Source organism: Sorex araneus, chromosome 8 (genome assembly GCF_027595985.1).
Source record: "Sorex araneus isolate mSorAra2 chromosome 8, mSorAra2.pri, whole genome shotgun sequence".
Taxonomy (NCBI): domain Eukaryota; kingdom Metazoa; phylum Chordata; class Mammalia; order Eulipotyphla; family Soricidae; genus Sorex; species Sorex araneus.
In genome coordinates this window covers 13,197,276-13,217,615 of record NC_073309.1, presented here as the reverse complement: position 1 = coordinate 13,217,615, position 20,340 = coordinate 13,197,276, and the positions used below count along the sequence as shown (strand labels likewise).

At 61.4% G+C, this 20,340-nt stretch overlaps 1 protein-coding gene and 1 non-coding gene across 2 annotated transcripts in view; one reads left to right on the top strand and one right to left on the bottom strand.

Moving 5' to 3' along the window:
- ATP6V0D1 (ATPase H+ transporting V0 subunit d1) overlaps positions 1–20,340 on the bottom strand; it is a 34,739-nt gene that overhangs the window by 8,623 nt on the left and 5,776 nt on the right. Inside the window, exon 2 of the mRNA XM_004600600.2 lies at positions 2,122–2,293. Coding sequence (XP_004600657.1) covers positions 2,122–2,293 — 172 coding nt within the window. The remainder of the gene's footprint in view (positions 1–2,121; positions 2,294–20,340) is intronic.
- LOC129406915 (small nucleolar RNA U13) lies at positions 17,218–17,320 on the top strand. The gene has a single exon (XR_008631335.1). It is a non-coding gene; the product is annotated as a small nucleolar RNA U13 (small nucleolar RNA).

The window sequence follows — 20,340 nt, the reverse complement described above, 5'->3', positions numbered from 1 at the left end:
CCATTCACTCCGGGGCCTGCTGCCCCCCACCAGAAAGCCACCTCCACTCTGGCCGCTCACACTCCCAAGAGGCCCCTCTAAGCTCCCCCGGTCCTCAATCCTGGAGTCCTTTCGACGCTGGGAGCCTCCTGGGCCCCTGGCTTCTTTGGGGCAGCTGCCCACTGGCCTCTCCCGGAGCCGTTTCCCCCGGAGGGCCCCCAGCCCACTTCCTCCCTACTTTATCCAGCTGGCACTGGCCTGCGCCCACAGCAGGTATGGGTCGGGCACATGGCCAGCACGGACAAATGCCAATGGGCTGCATCACAAGGCCTCAGTGAGCAAGATCGGCCGCCTCCTGGGGTGACCAGACTCAGGGACACAAAAGGCAACGTGTGGTACACTGGTTTCTGCTGTTTCTGCAGGGGGCGGTGGGTGGGCTCTAAGAGGTGGCGGCGGGAGAGGGACAGGGCTGAGACCTTGGTGAGGGTCTCCCCACGAGCTGCTGGCTGAGTGAAGGAATGGGCACGCCGGGCAGTGCTGCAGGCTTCCCCAACTTGACTCTGGGCAGCGGAAGTGGGGGAGGGTGCCTGTAGGCGGGAGGCACCTCCAGGGCTGGGGGGCTGCCAGCGGGGTGGGACCACGAGACGGGCAGCCAAGAGAGCTGCGGATGTTGGCGGAGGAGCTCGAATGACCGACTGGGGAGCCTCAGCGGCGGGGGAGGGAAGTGGAGACTGAAGGGCAGTGACAGGGAAGAGGCTGGGCCCAGTGTCCTGTGGAGCCCTGAGCTGCGTCCCCTGGGCACAGAGAAGGGCCCGGGAGAGAGGGGCATCTGCTCAGGGCAGGTGGTAACATGGAGAGCTGAGAGGTCAGAAGGACAATGATCCACTTGGGCCATGAGCCAGGAGACCGCCAACCCAGCCACAGCTGACACGTGGCTGCTTCGCTCTTCCCGAGTGAGGGGCCGCGAGCCCCACTCACCCGTGAACAGAGGGGCGGGAGGGGACAGGCCCCAGGACAGCATCTGGCTGCTTCAGCACACGCGGTGCTGGCAGCCAAACTCCAGCAAAGAGCTGGCGCTGCGCGCGGCTCAGTCACGCTCAGGCCCTCTCCGGTTTCAGGGCCTGGCAGGCTGAAGACCCAGCCTTGGAGGGCAGCATGTCATGTCCGGGGCTGTCAATGTAGGCAGGTGGCCAAGGGGGCAGCAGATAGATGGCACCTGCCCTCTGACCCCTGACATGGAGCCAAGTCTCTGGCCAGTCAACTGTAAAGGCCAAACATGTGCCCCATAAGCTGAAGGTGCCTGAGCAAACAAGGTGAAGGCTGGGCCCGGCAATAAAGGAACTGCTTCCGGGTGTGTGCCCAGAGCTGGCTGAGGAGCAAGGGACACCAAGGCCCAGGCCAGAGGCTGACTGGCAGATGAGGTACTGCAGGGAAACCCATCCCCCACTCCCAGCCTCTGCAGCCCAGCAGGACCAGGAGGCTGTACCCTGACCAGGGCGGTTGTAGGCCCAATGAGAACCTGTGCCCACCTGAGGGGTGGTAGCCCCCTGAGTGGGCGGGGCCTGGCAACGACAGCTCAGTGGGAGGGTGTGGGGTCAGGCCAGCATCCGGCACCGTCCCTGCAGGCACGGGTAGGGATGGGGGACCAGAGCCCTACAACGGGGGCTGCAGTCAAGGGCTGGTGGAAGGAAGCTAGCGAGTAGCCGAGGGTCCCGCATGCACAGTCCTACTGACCCCTGCGGATCACTTGCACGAGCCAGCCCTGCAGCCTCTGCTGACCTGTGGGGCTACTCTCCCTCCCTCCGAGCCGCACGGCCCCCGCTGCAGGCTCAAGGCCTCTTCCTTGGCTTAGCTTCTCCAGGGGCTTAGGAGATGCTCCCAGCTGGCGGGGAGGGGCAGGCTTTCAGCCCCCCAGTTCCCTCATCCCTGAGACACAGGGATGCGGGCTGAGGTCAGAGGAGCCAGGCTCAGCGCTCTCTCCATGCCCATGCGGGGCCCGAGCTCCCAAGGAGTACTCAGCAGGGGCGCTGCAGGATCCCAGAGGTGGAGGAATAAACAGGGGTGGCCCACCTGAAGCAGATTATGCACAGATGGGTGGGTGGGTGGGTGGGTGGGCACTGCGGGCAGCAGGAACACACTCACGTGATGTAGTCCAGGAAGCTGGCGAGGGGCTCATAGGCGTGGTTCCGCATGTGGCGGAACTCTACCACCATCTTCTCCTTGAGCCGGTCGTCGATGACCGACACGGTCAGTGGGGACGCCTCGTTGGCCAGGAAGTTGCCATAGTCGGTACTTTGCAGGTGCAGCTTCAGGTCTGAAAATCAAGGAGGGATGGGGGAGGGCAGGTCAGGCTGAGTCTTTGCCGGGCTGGGCCCCGGGAGCCCTGATTTCTGCACCCAGCTCTATCTCCCTGGTGGCCCACGGCCCACTCTGGGGCAGGCAGGCCAAGGCCCTGGAGATGTGCTGGGCCCCTGGGGGTCAGGCCAATCATCAGCATGACAAGATGATCAGCGAAACTCCGACCCAGGCACCACGGCCAAGCCGAAGCCTCTGAGGCCCTTCTGAGGCAGGTTTGAGGATGATGCTGAGAATGCCAGGGCCCTGCTCTCCAGGGTTTTGGGGCTGAAGGGGCGAATCAACCCCGTGCCACCCCCCACAGCAGAAACCAGAGGGGCAGGGCAGCAAGATGGGCCCAAGATGAGGTCACAGCGAAGGGCAAGAAGGGGCAGAGGGGTGGCATGAGAGTTGGAGGCAGGTGGTCCTTGGCACCCGAGTCCCAGAGGACAGCAGGGAGGTGTTGGCGAGCAGGCCCAACAGGAGGCATGGCCCAGTAGGTTATGGTGACATCTGTCCTGAACCCCCGAGCCATCGTGACGCCTCCTTGAGGTCCCAAGTCTATGGGACCTCTGCACCCCCCATTCCACCCCTACCTGAGTGACGTCCCTCAGTCGTCACTATCATCACACCACGGCCGTGGTCTGTCCCCTGCCTGGCAGGCGACCGTTTCTCCTGAAGCTGCCCCTCTCTAGAGGCCTCTCCCCGTCAATCAGCCCGATATCACTTTTTTTGGCGACACCCAGAATAGGTCACATCTAGCCCCTGCAGGGGTTCTGAGGTTGCCCTGTGCTCACTGTGGGGTGAAGACAGACGGCAGGAGGGTTTACTCCTGGACAGGGAACAGGCACACCGGCCACAGTGGCAGTACCAAGGACAGCGGGAAGGCGCGCCCCAGGCCTCCACACTCTCCCTCTCCAGAGGCTGACTGGAAGGGTCATGCCGGGAACATTTCCGCCTTGAAGGCTGCGACCCTGAGCCGTCCAAGAGGGAGAACAGGGCACCCATCCCTCTACCCTCCCACGGTGGGGGGCCTGGGAAGCCCGTCTCAGGTGAAGCACGTCCCCGGAGATGGGTGGAATGGGAGGCGGCGGGGGACTCACTTGGGGGAGTTCAGGCAGCCCTCACATCCTCTGCGGCTCGTGGGACCCTACTTCCTGCGAGACTTGCAGGTGGCCTCCACTATGACCCGCCATTCAGCCTGACTGCCCCACGGCCACTCAAGAGCGGGACAGGGGGCTGGAGTGATAGCACAGCGGGTAGGGCGTTTGCCTTGCACGCGGCCGACCCGGGTTCGATTCCCAGCATCCCATATGGTCCCCCGAGCACCGCCAGGAGTAATTCCTGAGTGCATGAGCCAGGAATGACCCCTGTGCATTGCCGGGTGTGACCCAAAAACCAAAAAAAAAAAAAAAAAAAAAGAGCGGGACAGATCCCGGGGAACGAGAGGCAGAAGCCGCTGGCCCCTATTCCCCTCCACTGCCCCTCTGCCCGGGCCGGGCACACCCTCTGCCCTCTCCACAGGCCCCCGCACCCGCCCCTGCACTGGATCCATCCTCTGCAGCCCGGCAGCCTGGCCCGGGCACGTCTCCCCCGACAGCCGCCGGCACGGGAAACGGGAGCTGCCTCAGGAAGCCGGGGGCGCTGCGCGGGCTTATCCGTGTGGAACCCGCGCCGATGATTCCTGCCGGGCAGGGGCAGGGCGGCTGGGCACAGCACAGCCCTGTTCAGTTCCTTGCCGGGCTTTAACATCCATGAGCCTAAGGCAGTGCTACCACCTTTTAAAAAGAACCAATGGGGTTTTTTTTCTTGGTTTTTTTTACATGTTGGGTCACATCCGGCAATGCTCAGGGGTTATTCCTTGGCTCTGCACTCAGGAATTACTCCTGGTGGTGCTCAGGGGACCATATGGGATGCCAGGGATTGAACCTAGGTCAACTGCAAGCAAGGCAAACACCCTCCCTGCTGTACTATCACTCTAACCTCTAGAACAGGTTTATGTGTGCAAAATTAATCCATTTTTAAAATAAGCTAATGCCCTTAGTGGTCCATTGTTTTCTCTGTGTATGTGTGTGTGTATGTGTGTGTGTGTGTGTGTGTCTTCTGGGGGACACACTTGTCAGTGCTCAGGACTTGGGGAGTGCTCCTGAGCATAGAGCCAGAAGTGAAGCCCTGAGCATAGCAGGAAGGAAGAAGAGGGAGGTGGGGGGAGGGAAGGAAGGGACGAAGGAGAGAAGGGAGGGAGGGAGAAGTGAGGGTCTGACCAGGCATAGCAGCAGCATGGCTTGTCCCTGGGAACCTGCCCCAGACCAGCAGGTGCCAGTCCCAAACTGTCCCTTCTTCCATCTGGCCAGTAACTACCAGCTGGTGAGCAGAGAGCCCCTTCTCTCCAACTCAGCTGGGCCTGGAGGCCAGGCCGGACGCACACGGCAGACCTCAGACCTCTTGCTGGTGGCCCACCAGCCCCCGGCCCCCCGGCATGGTGCCCCCTGACTCTCTAGCGGTGAGACTCTGCTGCCCCAGCTCCACGAGGCTTCTTTCCCGGGGATGGCTCAAACTCCTCACAGTTCCCCACGCACCTTCGCCTTCCTAGTTCCCCGTTCCGTCCAACACCTAGCAGGGGGCAGGTGGGAACCAGCATCCCAGCTCAGCCCCAGGCCAGGGGCAGCCCGTGTGCTGGACTCCTGGCCATGTCCACTTCCCAGCCACAGAGGGGACAGAAAGCATGTCCAAAGGGCTGTCACCACTTCTAGTGTCCTCTACACCAACCCTACCACCACCCCCTGCCCTGCCCCCAACACACACACACACACACACACACACACACACCCTCCTTCACATGATCTCCCACAGTCTCTGGCTCAGGACAAACCTTCCAAATACTGACTTAACGGCCCAGACACTTCAGTCCCCGGCGAGCTGCCAGGGAGCACTGAGGGGTCAGGGTCAAGAGGGCAGCAGGATGGCCCCTCCATAGCCTGGACATGAGTCGGGATACCAGGGCCCACCTGCACGGACTGGCGGGGCACAAGAACAGGCGTCGGCACCCCATGTGGGCATCAGGTGCTCCTGGGGTGGCGACAGAGAGCTGCGGGGAAGGAGGGTGCAAAGCCAAGGGGGGTGCTCTCGGGCCCGCCCCCGCCCCCCCCCCCGGCAGACGGGCCTCTCTGGAGCAAACATCTCGTGCTTGGCTGTGGCGCTCTGCTGACGCTGCAGCTGGGGAGTGGAGCTCCCGCACAGCTGGAACGCAGGGTGGTGTGGGCTGGCGGCGCACAGCGAGCCCCCGAGACTGCCGAGAATCCTGCCCACTGCCTGCGGAGCTCTCCCTACCAGGAACCCCGAGACCAGGTCCAAGGCCATCCCAGAAACACTTCCCCAGCTGAGCCCCGGGCCTCCTGTGACTAGGGGAGAGGGGACAGCGTGCCAGCCAACACCACACTAGCAGGCAGTGAGGTCGCCAGTCCCTTGGCCAAGACCACACAGGGCTGAGACTCTGAACTCGCTCTGACCCGGCTCGAGAAACCTGGTGCCCAGGCGCAGAGGCTGGTGGCCCCAGGTCCTTTAGACCGGCGGGCAGAGACCAACGTCCTGCAGAGCAGGGGGGCTGGCAGAGGGGGGGGTGGGATCTGAGCTCAGGAGGCGAGGCCTGGAACTTGTTGAGAGCTTCGTGGGAGACCGGCCACCCAGCCCTGGCCCCGCCACCGAGGGCAGGCGAGGACACGAGGGGCGCCCGGGAGGCAGGGGTGAGCTCTGCTCCCTGCGCTGGGCTCGGGAGCCGCGCCTCGAGGCCTGCCCCTGGGCGCCCCAGACCGCGGGGCCACGGCTGAGCGGAGTTCTGCTCGGCGCAGACGTGAGGGATGGCGGCGCGGCTCTGCCCGCAAGCCGAGCTGTCTACCCCAAATCCTCCTGCCTGTGGCCTGGCCCCAGGAGCGTCTGGGCTGGTCCAGGATCTCCTGGCTCCAGTTTCCTCCCGGCTGACCGCTCTTGTCCAAGGGCCACTCCGGGAAGTTCTAGCAGAGTCTGCCTGGAACGCTCCCCCGCGGGAAGCCTCCAACCCAGGTCCTCAGAGGCCCTGGGTCCCCCTCAGGAACCCTCTTCCCCAGCCCCGGCCCCTCTGCTCCCCACTGCGACTTGGCTCCGATGTTCCCAAGTTTCGCCCCTGGCTCTGCCCAGTCCCCTCGCTGCCATGGTCCCCTGGGCTGGCCTCTAGCCCACCCCCGGGCACTCCCGGCAACCCGACGTGCTCACTGCCCCATCACTGCGTGACATCCTCCGCGGTTACACCTCACCGTCACTGCACCCAGAAGCCCCCAGAGCAGGAGGCTTTCCCTGGCCTTTGCCACCAGCTGTGAGAGACCTGCCCTCGACCACAGCTTCGCCAAGACCCAGGCGCCGCCTGCGGCTGGTGCAGAGCGCGCGGCTCCTGCATCCGACTCAGGCGCCTCCCCGCTCCGCAAGCATCACAGGCGCTGCCCTTCCAGCGGGGTCGGCTGAGCTCGCTCGCTCGCTCGCTCTTGCTCTCTCTCTCTCTCACTGCCCCCCTGCCATGCACCGGGGAGGACTGTACCCTGACACGCAGCTCAGGGGCTGCTCATCCCCAGGCCTGTGGGCCGCCCCGAGCTCCAGCTGGTCTCCCAGCTTCCACCTGCCCTTCCGGCCCCACCCCGCCTCCCGCTCTGTCACCGAGCCTGGGCTCGGCGCGGGGAGCAGCGGCCTCCACGGCAGCAGGCCGGCCTGCTGCTCTCGCTGCGCTCTCTCTAGTACCAAGCATGGGCTTGGCAGCCAGCCCTGGCCCAGCCTGGAGAGGTGGCAGCCGGGCAGCCCAGCCCCCTCCACTTCCTGAAATTTTCTAGATGCTGCCAGCCCTGAAAGTGATCTTCCCGCCCCGCCTGGGCTCCCCGGGGCAGGCAGCTCCCGGCCACTCCAGCCAAGGCTCTCCCCGGGGCCCTGGGGAGGCAGGAAAGGAGGGTCTTGGCCCCTGTCACGGGGGGGGGGGCCCCACACTACTCTGGGGCCTAGAGAAAGGCAGCCGCTGGCATGGTCCCCGGGCAGGGCGGCCCCTCCTCTAGACTCACCCACGGCCGGCCTCAGGGCCCCCAGAGAGGTCCCGCGGGCCAGCTGGCCGGGGTGCAGAGTGAGAGGACAGCGTGTTCCCGGCCTTCACTTCTGCATTCCCAGAGGTCACTCAATGACACTCTCCTGGGGAGCTCAAGGGTTTTCAGGAACCACTGCCTGCTAACCAAAGCCAGATGTGCGACGAGCTCCCCAGGGCCCACAGTGCCACCCTGCCACTCCCCGCGAAGGGGCAGGCCCCAGAGCCCGGGGGAGAGGCCGAGGAGGGGCACTCCCTGCCACCCCGTGGGGCCCCCAGCAGGGAGCCCCCGAGAGATGCGCCCAGCACCCCTTCCATCAGCTCCTTGGCAGCCGTGCATGCGCTGGTGGCGGGCACAGCGGGGCCAGAGCACCACATCTGGCACTCCTGTGTGGGAGCCACCGCACAAAACCATTAACCCCACGCTTCCCGGGGTCTGTAGCACAGACTAAGCCCCCTCACCGCCTCTGCCAGGGCCGCCACTCCCTGCGCAGAGCCTGCACAATGCAGCCCCACCTAGCACCCAACAGACCTTCTTGCCTGCGCTGGCGTCGGCAGCACTGCGGACTGTCCCCAGCTCAGCTCCGAGCAGCCACGGAATCTCCCTGGCGGGGCCCCTGTGAGAGAGAGCCCTGGCTCTGCCAGGGATACGGACACGGGAAGCATCCATGCCACAGGGCTGAACTAAAGCCCCACCCAGGTGGGGTTTGGGTGGGGGGAGTCCAGACCTTCTCCTCAGGCCCTCTCCCCATTCCCTGGGGGTTCTCCGTGTCACTAACACGCACGCCTGTGGGCCCCAGTTCTGCCATCTGCTGGGGCAGGAGGGTGAGTACCCTCCAAACTGGGGTCCCCTGAAGCCCCACACCCACATCTCTGCAGGATCACAGAACCTGCAGGCAGCCCTCGAGCAGGAGGGGAGAGGCCGAGACCCAACTCTGCGTCTCCCCAGTGCTGAGCTGCAGCCCTGGGAGCAAGTGGAGGCAGCAGCGGCGGCGGGGGCGAGGGGTCTCCCACCCCGGGGGCAGCCCCGGGCCAGCAATCTCGGGGAGCACCCCCCCCACCTGGCTGGCCGCAGGTGGGAGGCCGGGGAGACACCCCAGCCCCCACCCTGCATCACGTCAATTCACCAGCAGGGACCCTAAGGGAGTGTCTCTCGGGGGTTCAGGAGGTGCAGGCGTCCCTGACCCGGGTCGCCACCCTTCTCCCTGCCCCGGGACAGGTGGCAGGTGGAGGCACAGCCAACCTTTAATTACCCTCCTGCTCTCAGGAACACCTCGTCCCCATGGCTGCAAGCACGAAAGCGTCTCCACATTCCACGAGGAAGTCAGCCAATCCGACGGTCTGGAGGGTGCCAGGCGGACGGCGGCGGCACCGTGGGCCGGAGGGTGGGGCAGAACCAGCCGCCACTGCTGCACCCAGGGCAAGTTCCAAGAAGCTCCCCAGAGACCACGCGGAGCGCCGCCTGGACAGCCCCTCGCTGGGACATCCGCGCCCAGCCTCGAGGGCTCTGCCATGTGCCATGTGCCAGTGGAAGGCAGCTTCCAGAAGCGCCTTGGCCGCAGCCCAAGGAGAGAGTGAGGCGACCCAGCCTCACCTGGGAGGGAGGGCGCGCGGCCACACCCTTCTGCCCCGCACTTTGGCCCTGAGCGAGGGCTGTCCCTGTCCCTGTCCCTGTCCCTGTCCCTGTCCCAGGCTGAAGGAGGTGGGCGGGAGAAGCGCCTCCCTTCCCTTCCTGGAGACCCGAGCGTGCCAGGGAGGAGAGGTGCGGCAGTTAAGAGAGGCCGTCTGGGGCACCCGCTCCCCAGCTGGCCCACGCCCCTGTCCGGTTCCCAGGTCATGCCCCCAGCCAGCTGTGAGCCCTGCTCGCTGGACTGCCTCGCCACACACAGACCCTCCCCGGGAAGGACCCTCCTGAAAGATGGGGCTCCCTTAGGTGGGGGACATGGAGGAGGCAGTTCTAGCGCCGCTGGAGGCCGAGCCTAGTCAGCCTGAGACTAAGCCACGTCAGGCTGGGTTCTGGCTGGCACCAGCCGGTTTCACGTACCCGCCGTCAGGCTACGGGAGGGCAGAAGTGCCAGTGCTGGGGACATGCCCGCATTGCTTCCACTCCCAGGGTCCAGCTTCCTTCGGAGGTCTGAGGCCAGCTGCTTTCCACCTGAGCCTTGTCTGTCGCAGCTCAGGGCAACGAGGCAGAGCTTCTGGGGCCGGGGCTGGCAGGAAGTGACAGGCAGAGTCAAGACCCAGCCACGGGAGGGCCTGGCTGAACGAGTGTGGAGGATGCAGCTACCCAGCACCCGGGATCTGGGCCAACGCTGCCAGGGAGGCTGGCACCAACCTAGGGCACCTCATGGCAGAAGCTCGGTCCCAACAAGGGGACCCAGGGGAGGGGATGGGGTGACGGGGAGGCATAGGGCCTCTCCTCACCTTCCCCAGGCCTTGCCACATGGATCAAGCTTGGAGGGAAAGTGACACACGCCTTCAGGCACAGGCCAGTGGCCCTCATGCTGGCTCCTGGGCTCACCATGTACCTGACTTCCGGCCCCTTTAAGCTCTAAGCCAGATGCCAGGAGGAAAGGCTCGGGGGAGCTGAGAGAGGCTCTTCCACCCCACTTCTAGGTGTGGCGGGGAGCACACAGAGGCCAGCCCAGTGAGCAAAAGAGAGGGAAGGAATTTAGCAGAGATCAGCTGGGCACTGGGCAAGAGGATCCTGGGCGGGTGCCAGCCTGCCCCGGGCCTCCCCTAGCCATGCGTGTCCGGGAAGAGAGTGAGCTGGAGGCGGCTGTGTCCCCGGGCTGTGTGGCCACCCTGCTCCATCAGCCCTGGAAGGTCATAAAGGCTGGGGCTACCCACAGGCCGCCAGGGCAGAGCAGGGGCAGGGGCTGAAGGCCGGGGCCAGCAGCAAGGGCCGCGCTGCAGCCGCAAGGGCACCGCAGATGGCTCCTCCGAGGGGAAGCCCCTTCCGGCAGCCCAACACCAAGCCTCCGCTGAGGTCAAAGCCTGAAAACAACGGCGTGAGGCCAGCGGGGGGTGGGGGACAGAATCTGGGCCAGTGCCCCGGCACCAGGCCCCAGCTGTCCTGGAAAGCAGTGCCCAGCACCCAGCCGGGGCTGCTCCCTCCCACAGCCTCTCCCTCGCCACACATCCGCTGGCCGAGGAGCAAGACCACCTACGTCCATGCGGGCAACTGCTCGATGGCAGGGAGAGCCGCAGGGGAGTGACGAGGAGAGTGGAGGGGAGAGCTGCAGGGAGCACTACAGGAGAGAGTGGCAGGGAGAACAAAGGGGAGAGGTGCAGGGAGAGCTACAAGAGAGTAGCGGGGAGAACTGCAGGGGAATGGCAGGGAGAGTTGCAGGAGAGGGGCAGGGAGAGCTGCAGGAGAGCAGCAGGAGAGCAGGAGAGCAGCAGGGAGAGCTCCAGGGGAGCAGCAGGGAGAGCTACAGGAGAGTAGCGGGGAGAACTGCAGGGGAATGGCAGGGAGAGCTGCAGGAGAGGGGCAGGGAGAGCTGCAGGAGAGCTATGGGGGCGGCAGGGGGAGCGGCAGGGAGAACGACAGGGAGTGCTACAGGGAGTGTAGCAGGGAGAGCGGTGGGGAGAGCAGCAGGGAGAAGGGTCGGGCTCTACCACGTGGCTCTTCCCTGGCCCCGAGTAGGGCTGGGGTCCGCCGTGGGTAGCGCTATCGGAAGCCCCTGCTTCCGATAGACACTGAAGCAGAGTGTAAAGGAGTCACTGTCGTCTACCTGGTGACGACTGTCCAGTGGGCACAGCCGTGGGCACAGGTGACGCCTATGGAGGCTGGGGGCCAGGTCTGGGCCTCTCCAAGGCGCCCCCCCACACGCAAGAGCCGGCGAGGGCCACCCGCACTCTGACAGTACCTACGCTGGGCCGTGTCTGTCCTGAGGATGAACGTCCCTGTCCTGGCCTGCCCATCACTCAGCACCACACAGCAGGGGTGAGGCCAACCGCCCAAGCAGAGAACAGCATGAGATGCGTGTGAGGCGCCAGTGACCAGAGTGAGGACCTGAGTCATCTGAGAAGGTCAAGTGGGCTCGGGAGAGAGAGAGGTGGGGTCCACGGCAGCACCCCAGGAGCTGTGGCCACAGGCAGGTGCTGGGCAGAGCAGCCGAGACCTGGCAGGGCACCACCGTCCCCAGGCTCTCCAGCAGCCGAGCGGTGCGGGGGCACCCCCTGGTGGCCCCAAGAAGGATGGCACTGTCATCAGCAAGGGGCCCAGCTCCACCCGGCTTTAATCCCGGCCTCAGACTCCTCTACCAGACGCCCGCCCGCCCGTGCTGAGCACGCAGAGATGTGTCCTGTAGAGCAGGCCCATGGCCTGGGGTGGACACGAGCCTGCAAAGCCAGATGGGCCCCAGGGGGCTGACTCTGTGATCTGTCTCCTGTCACTGGAGAGGCCCCCTGAGGCGCAAGGAGGAAGCCAGGGTGCCCTCAGCCCTCTGCTGGCCCCACCCTCTGCAGCCTCCAGATCCCTGTACTCAGCACTCCAACCCCGACTCTCGCCCCATGCAGGCCTACTCAAGAAAATGTTTAGTAACTCAGAATCGGGATAATTGGTGACATGGCGCTACCCAGCCCAGATTGGACCAAACTCAGTATCTCCTCCCCACTATGCCACCCAGCCAGCACCAAGAGACATGCCACGGTGGGGGCCACGAAGATGGCTCAAAGGGCTGGACCACAGGCCTCGTGTGCACTTCCGGGTACGGGAAGCCCCCAGCAGCATGGCACTACCAGAGATGAGCACGGAGCTGTCAGGCTCAGCAAGCAACATCTCTGAGCTGGAAGTAGTGACTCAGTACTACTGGGCAGGGCCCCAAAACCAAAGCAAAGCAGGAGTAATATGAAGAAACATCAAGGGCCGGAGAGATGGTACAGTGGGTAGGGTGCTTGCCTTGCATGTGGCCAAGCTGGGTTCGATCTCAGGCACCATAAACCCCTGAGCACTGCCAGGAGAGATCTTTAAGTTAACCAGGAGTTAACCCCTGAGCATTGCTAGGTGTGGCCCCCAAAATAAACAACAACAAAATAAAATGAAATAGGGGCTGGGGCAATAGCACAGCGGGTAGGGCGTTTGCCTTGCACGTGGCTGGCCCGGGTTCGATTCCCAGCATCCCATATGGTCCCCTGAGCACTGCCAGGAGTAATTCCTGAGTGCATGAGCCAGGAGTAACCCCTGTGCAATGCCGGGTGTGACCCAAAAAGCAAAAAAAAAATATATATATATATATATATATATATATATATATATATATAATGAAATAAAAGAGAGGACTGGAGAGAGAGTACAGCGGAAAGAGTGCTTGACTTGAACGGGGCTGACCCCGGTTCGATCCCTGGCACCCTGTAAGTTCCCCAAGCCTGCTCTGAGCACAGCAGAAACACTGAGGCTGAGGCCAGAGACATGGCGGTGGCACTTCTGCACCCTGCAAGGCCAACAGTCCTCACGCAGGAGCAGCTCTGCGGGGCCAACCTAGGCCTTCCATCAGGTCTCATGCAAAATGTTTCGAAGTAAGGTCTCAGGGACTTTCCCTCTCTGCCATCCAGAGACCCTGGTCACCCGAAAGCCTTATTCTGGAGGGTCCTGGATGACTAACATCTGCCTGTGCTAGGGTCACCTCAAAAGGCCTTAGGGTGTGGGCTGGGGCCCTGGCGCCCCCTCAGAAATCAGGCCCAAGAAATCACTGAGTAAGTCAGAAAAAAGTCTGTTACCACCCACCAAAGCAAGTTCTGACACTGCCTCCGGGGGCAGGGCTTGCGACACACACGGTTATCAGCTGCTCTGTGGTCTGTTACTGTCTTGACCATAAACAGCTTCCCACAGAAAGTCAGGCTAAAGCATATCCCAGCGTAAGATGTAATCAGCTAAGGGCAAGTCAGGAGGAGCGATGGGGAGGGAGACAAAGAAAAGAGAGAAAAGTCACCAGGCCAAAGGGGAGCAGGGGAGATGGGTCTGGACAAGAAGTGTCCAGTCCTGGTCCCCAAGCCTCTCGAAGGCCGAGTCGTCTGGTCTGGAGAGAAAGGGCTTGACGGGGTTCCCTGAGACTCAGCCCCATCCCGCAAAGCTGCACATCAGAAGCCACAAGTTCACTCCAGAGTGACAGTACCGCGGGGAGGGTGTGTGAGCGTTTGCCTTGCATGTGCCTGGCCTGGGTTCGATCCCCAGCACCTCACATGGTCCCCCAAGCACTGCCAGGAGTGACCCCTGGGTGCAGAGCCAGGAGTCAGGCACCACAAGTCTCCTGAGCACAGCTGAAGAGAGGCCGGCCCCCGCCCCCTGGCACTAAGCCACTGGAGAGGCCCCAAACCGCGGACCAAGAAAGCCCAACGGAACAGTGTCCGGCTGTGGAAAGCCCCCGGGGTCGGGCCTGCGTGAGGATGCTGGGCGTGAGTGCCTTCTCTCTGCGTCCTGCCAGGGTCTAAAGTCCCTTATTTTAGATCTTCGTCGGATGTCTTAAACCACAAAACAGTTGTTCACTGCACCCCCTTCAGCGAAAGGCAGAGTCGGAAATAATCCCCCATCATCCCCAGGGTGGCCAGACTGCTCAAGACAACCTGGGTCCCTGCTCTCACCCTCGTGACACCGGGCATGCGACTAGAACGAAGGCATGCCACATGGGATGTCTGCCCAGCTCCGTCCTCGGCGAGCTTCACACCTTGGGCACCTGCCGAGAATTCCACGGCAGCATCGGACCAGGGAGACGGTTCAACTGGCGGGAAGGCGTGCTCTGCAGGCCGGGCGCCCTGGTCCAACGACCAGCACAGCATCACGCTCCCCTCCTGCCGGCAGCTCTGAGCTGGCAGCGGGCCCTGAGCACTGCCAGGTAAGGCCCGAGTGAGTCTCCGAAAACCTTTGCACCCGCCCTGCTATGCTAGTTGAAGGGCTACAGTCCAGTGAAGGGGGCTGCCATGTCCACAGACCTCTAACGCTTTGAGCAGTGCAGAGGGCCGGAGGGAGCGCTCAGAGGGTAAAGGGCAGGGCTCGGACATGGGAGAGTTCAACCCCATGCACCGCATAGTTTCCCTGAGCACTGCACCTGGAGTAGCCCTTAAACACTGCCAGGTGTTTCCCTGCCCCCCCCCACCGAAGGTGCTAAAAATTTGGCCCTAAAGAGTCTACACCAAATTACCCTCCCACCCAGTTTGTTCTAGAAATCTAAAAAAACAAACAAATATTGAGTTAAAAAAGGCAACAGTCAGAGCCACAAGGCACCACGGCCCGTCAGGCTGGAGCGGGAGGGACGTCCTGCTCCACTCACCAGATCAGGCTCCGTGCCCGGTGGCCTCGTCAGGCCACGCTTGTGTCCACTTGGCCCGCTGCTAAGGCCGCTCTCCAACCTCCTGGCAGGAGTCGCAGCAGGACGAGGCTTCGAAGAGAGCCTGCGCTGGCCGCCCGCCAACGGCCGGCCGGGCGTGGGCTGCACGGCCGCCAGTCCGCGCACCAATCACTTCCAGACTGGCCTCTCGAGGGCGCCCTCCCCTGAGCTCCAGACCCCCACATCACCTCCCCAGACTGGCCCCTCTGCGCCGGAACACCTCCTCTTCCAGCTGGGGGCGCACCCCAAACTGCTTTCTCCGAGGCAGTTCCAGCACCCCAGCCACGGTCATTCGTGGTGGTAGAAGCCTGATTTCTACCCTAATGTCCACGCCCTCCCAGGGACGACCGGCTGGTCCTGGGGTTCTGCTGGCACTGCTGCTCTCTACCCGGTCCTTCGCCTTTCGGGCCGCACTTCGCCTGAAAGCCTGGACCAAACATCGGGCACCAGGGTGCCCCAGCCCTCGGCCCACAGGAGCGTCAGGCATCCCAGGACTCCTGTGACCAGACGATGCCCGGCCCAGGCACTCTCTCACCTGTCCCCAGGCCCTCTGGGAACCCCACTTTCCTGCCTCTGGGACTGCAGAGGATGGATCCCCCTCTCCTGGGCCTGGCTCTGGCTTTCACTTGTATTTGGCCACACCAGGGATGGAACCCAGGACCTCACACACAACTCTATTGTGGGGTTCCACACCGGGCCTCTGGCTAACTCTCTTTGTATAAGGGCCTTCCCTAGCAGTGTTTGGGGTCCCGGGGCCATGCCCAGTGAGGCACAGTCTGGCAATGGGGCCTGATGGCTCTCTGCTCAAACCCCACAATGAGGTGGTTCGGGGGTGGGGGTGGGAGGCTGGGGGCTATCAGGGCCACGCCCAGCGATGCTTGGGGGACTATGCCTGGAATGTGTAGCATGAGCTCCATCCCCCAGCCCCTGGCTAAATTTCTTTGCAGCAGTTTTACTGAGTCACAATCCACTGACCACACAACTTGCCCAGTTAATGTGTCCAAATCAGTGGTTTTCAGTAAATCCACAGTTGTGCAACCACCACTGCCATCAATTTTGGAACTTTTGTCACCCCCAAAAGAATCCCTGGGGCAGGAGAGGGTGGAGAATCAGTACATCGAGTCAAGACCTTGCATGCGCTGACCCTGAGTTCAATTCCCGGCACCCCATATGGTCCCCGGGGTAATCACCAGGAGTGATCCCTGAGCACAGGACCTGCGTAAGCCCTGAGCACCCCCTGGTATGGCGCAAAAAAAAGAAAAAAGGAAAAAGGATCCCTGGAAGCACGTCATGGTTTAAAATTTAAATATATGGCCTTAGGTCCAAATCCCTGGTCTTGCCACATGCTCCGAGCATGATCCTGGCTGCTCTGCTGCCGCCTGTGATCTCTGGTGCTCTAGGTCATTTCCGGCCACACCGCAGCCAAGTTTGTGTGCAAACCACAAGGGCACAATCTCCAACGATAACTGAAGGGAGACACTGGAGGTGGCAGCCTGGGAGTGATGTCCATGAGCTCTCTGTGTCCCACAGTGCACAGCGCCCCCTGGTGAGCACCGCAGCCATAACCAGCTCTCTGGAAGCCAATGATCACCACCCGGGACGCAAGCCTGGGAGCATCCCAACTAAAGGAGCAGAAAGCTGAGTCAGCACAGTAGGCACGTGCGCAGCCCCCACAGGCACCACAGCCAAAACGTAACCGCAAGCAACCCCCAAGCTCCAATTCCCTTTCCCATGAGGGAGGGAATAAAAATTGAGGTTCTTAGGAGGTTTGGGGACCCCTCTGGTGATTTTTGGCCGAAAGAGTCATGGTTCAACACTCAGTCCTGAGGATGCGGTGATAGCTCGGGTCACCCTGGCTGGGGATCAAACCATGGCCACAGACAAGGCAAACACCTTAGCTCTTGTACTACATATCCCTCAAGTCCCTTCAAAAAAAAGGGGGGGGGGCGGAGCGATAGCAGAGCGGGTAGGGCGTTTGCCTTGCACGAGGCCGACCTGGGTTCGATCCCCGGCATCCCATATGGTCCCCCAAGCACCGCCAGGGGTAATTCCTGAGTGCAGAGCCAGGAGTAACCCCTGAGCATTGCTGGGTGTGACCCAAAAAGAAAAAACAAGTGTTTTAAATAATAGAACCCTGGAAAGATCATACAAAGGCAAGGCTAAGGTGACTTAGGTTCAAATCCCAGCACTGCATATGGTTCCTTAAGGCACCACCACATGTGGCCCCTGGCACAGAGCCACCATAGAGTGTGTGCCCCCCCCCCAAAATAAAAACCCAAAAGAATAAAACCTGTAGGCAGAGAGATAGCTCAAAGGGCTGGGGCACATTCTTTGCATGCTAGAGGCCCAGGTCTGACTCCTGGCACCTAACGGTCCCCTAAGCACCACAAGAAGTGAGCCCCTAAGAACTGAGCCAGGAGCAGCTCCCAAATACCACTGGGTATCCCACCCGCCACAAAAAATTAACAACAAAAAAAAAGCCTGATCCTTTTCCAGTTCATAACCGTGATGACTGGGTGTTTACACACTTGTATAAATGTGCCTCCCTTAAATCTTGTTACACACTTGACACATTACCCATCTGTCACTGTCACTGTCATCCCGTTGCTCATCAATTTGCTTGAGTGGGCACCAGTGATGTCTCCACTGTTGGGCCTGTTATTACTGTTGCTGGCATATCAAATACGCCATGGGCAGCTTGCCAGGCTCTGCCATGCGGGCGAGATACTCTCAGTAGCTTGCTGAGCTCTCTGAGAGGGGCGGAGGAATCGAACTTGGGTTGGCTGCGTGCAAGGCAAACACCCTACCTGCTGTGCTATCACTCCAACCCATTACCCATCTGAAGGGGAAAAAAAAAACTGCCCCTGGGGCTGGAGTGATAGCACAGTGGGTAGGTGGGTAGGGCGTTTGCCTTGCACGAAGCCGACCTGAGTTGGAATCCCAGCATCCCATATGGTCCCCGAGCACTGCCAGGAGTAATTCCTGAGTGCAGAGCCAGGAGTAACCCCTGTGCATCGCCCAGTGTGACCCAAAAAGCAAAAAAAAAAAAACAAAAAAAACAAAAAAACACTGCCCCTGAGCATTATCAGGTGCAGTTTTGGCCTCTTCCCAAAAAAATAATAAACTCGGGGCTAAAGAGATAATACAGTGGGGAGGGTACCTGTCATCATACAGCTGACCTGGGTCCAATTCCCAGGCACTGCGTATGGTCCCCTGAGTCGGCCAGGAATAATTCCTGAGTGCAGAGCCAGGAGTGAGCCCTGAGCATCACCAGGTGTGGCTCAATCCGACCCTCCCCCCATAATAGCAAGAAATGAAAATACTGTCTTTAAAATTTGGGGGATTTGGGCCCACACCCAGCAGTGTCAGGAGCTACCTGCGGCCCTGTGCTCAGGAATGACCCCTGGCAATGCTTAGGGAACCGTATGTGGTGCAAGGGATTCAAGCCAGGGGTGGCTACATGCAGGCAAGTTTTACTCCTGTACCATCTCTCCAATCTCAACATAAGTTTTTGTTTTGGGGCCACCCCCAACTAATACTCAATGGTGGTGCTCAGGGGACCAGGTAGGATACCAGGGACTGGAACCGGGTCATCTGTGTGCAAGGTAAGCACCCTACGTGCTGTACCATCGCCCCAGTTCCTAAAGTAACTTGTAAAATAAAAAAGCCCTATCACTCAGTTAGTACCATGTGCCCACTCTGCCAGCAGCCTGTGCCACCTGTTTTCATATCACCTGCTAGGTAGGCCCGCCTGCCATGCTTTTCTTCCCTGCCTCCCAGGAGTGACAGGCGGGGGACACTACTGCAGCGACAAGCGAAGGCTCTGGCCGGTCACTCAGTGTCAGGCCCGCACTTGCATTTCGTGAGCATCTTTGAGGGCCTGCTCACCTTTTCTACAACCGGGGTCACCCGACTCGCCCAAGGCCCCGGACGCACTGCGCGGAGGTGCCGGGTCAGCAGAGAAGCTCTGTGTGCTCCCCCTGTTCTGTCACCCCCCAACTCTCCTCTCTTCTCACCAGGTCACCAATAAACTCTGAGTGGCAAAACCCGAACTGAAGTGGCTGACTTCTGTGTCCGTCTCTTGGCGATGCTTGGCACTCACGCATGGGGTGACCGCGGGGTGACCGAATCATAGGGGACCATCACCCCACACCCGTGCTTATGCCATTCCCGGGGAGGGTCTCATGGATCGCTCCTCGTGACTCTGCTCAACACACAGCAGACCCCAAGTGCAGCCAAAGCCCACATCTCCACTCCAGTGTCCCACAGTCCCTCACTCCCGCCCCTCATTTTCCCTCCAGCCCTTCTATGTCCTACCGACCTTTTTTTTTTTTTTTTTTTTTTTGCTTTTTTTGGGCCACACCCAGCGATGCTCAGGGGTTACTCCTGGCTCTGAAGTCAGGAATTACTCCTGGCTTTGCACTCAGGAATTACTCCTGGCGGTGCTTGGGGGACCATATGGGATGCCAGGGATCGAACCCGGGTCGGCTGTGTGCAAGGCAAATGACCTACCCACTGTGCTATTGCTCCAGCCCCCCCTCACCAACCTTTAGCTCTGCCACCACAGCCAGAAAAGAATGTTGCTCAACCTGCACACTACTCTTCCTGGGCCTTCACCTCTCACCCTAAGCTGATGCGTCTCCCTAACCCCCCTCCACCTGCGCTCAGTGCTCCCTGCCAATGTCCTGTCATACTGTCTTCCTGCCTCTCAGTGAGGTGGTCACCTACTCTCCTTTTCAAACTGCAGCACTGGGGGCGTTAAAAAGACAGTGCAGGGGGCTGGAGCGATAGCACAGCAGGTAGGGTGTTTGCCTTGCACGTGCTCGACCCGGATTCGATTCCCAGCATCCCATATGGTCCCCTGAGCACTGCCAGAAGTAATTCCTGAGTGCAGAGCCAAGAGTGACCCCTGTGTACTGCCGGGAATGACACAAAAAGAAAAAACAAAAAAGCCACTGCAGTAGGCAGGGTGCTGACCTTGCCAGCAGCTCCCCCAGCTTCAATCCTGGCACCCCGTATGATCCCCAACCCTGCATGCGGTGATCCCTGAGCACAGAGCCAGGAGTTGCCCTGAGTATCGCCAAGTGTGGTCCAAAAGCAAACAGGGGCCGGAGCAATAGTACAGCAGGTAGGGTGTTCGCCTTACACGCAGCTGACCCGGAATCAATCCCTGGCGTGCCATATGGTCCCCTGAGCCAACTAGGCGTGATCCCTGAGCAGAGAGCCAGGAGGAAGCCCTGAGCACTGCCAGGTGTGGGCCACAAAACAAAACTAAAACTGGAGGCCATTCGAAAATGGCCATCCCAGCTGGCTGAGGCCACAGGCCTGAGCCCTTCACCTTGAGGGCTGAAGCCTGCCTTGCCTTCCTCTAAGGCTCCCGGCCCATCTCGGCCAGTCCCCGCGTGTCCCTGGGACTGGGAACGGGCTGGATGCAGTCTGCAGCGTCGCTTTCTTCTTCCCACACGAGACCGTCTCTTGTGAAATAACTGAACTGCAGATGTTGCAATGAACGGAAGACGAGCAACTCGGAGCAGAAAGGGAGCCAGTGTTCTCCGCCGGGCAACCTCGCACGTGAAGCCTCCACGAGGGCCCAGCCACTCCAGCCCC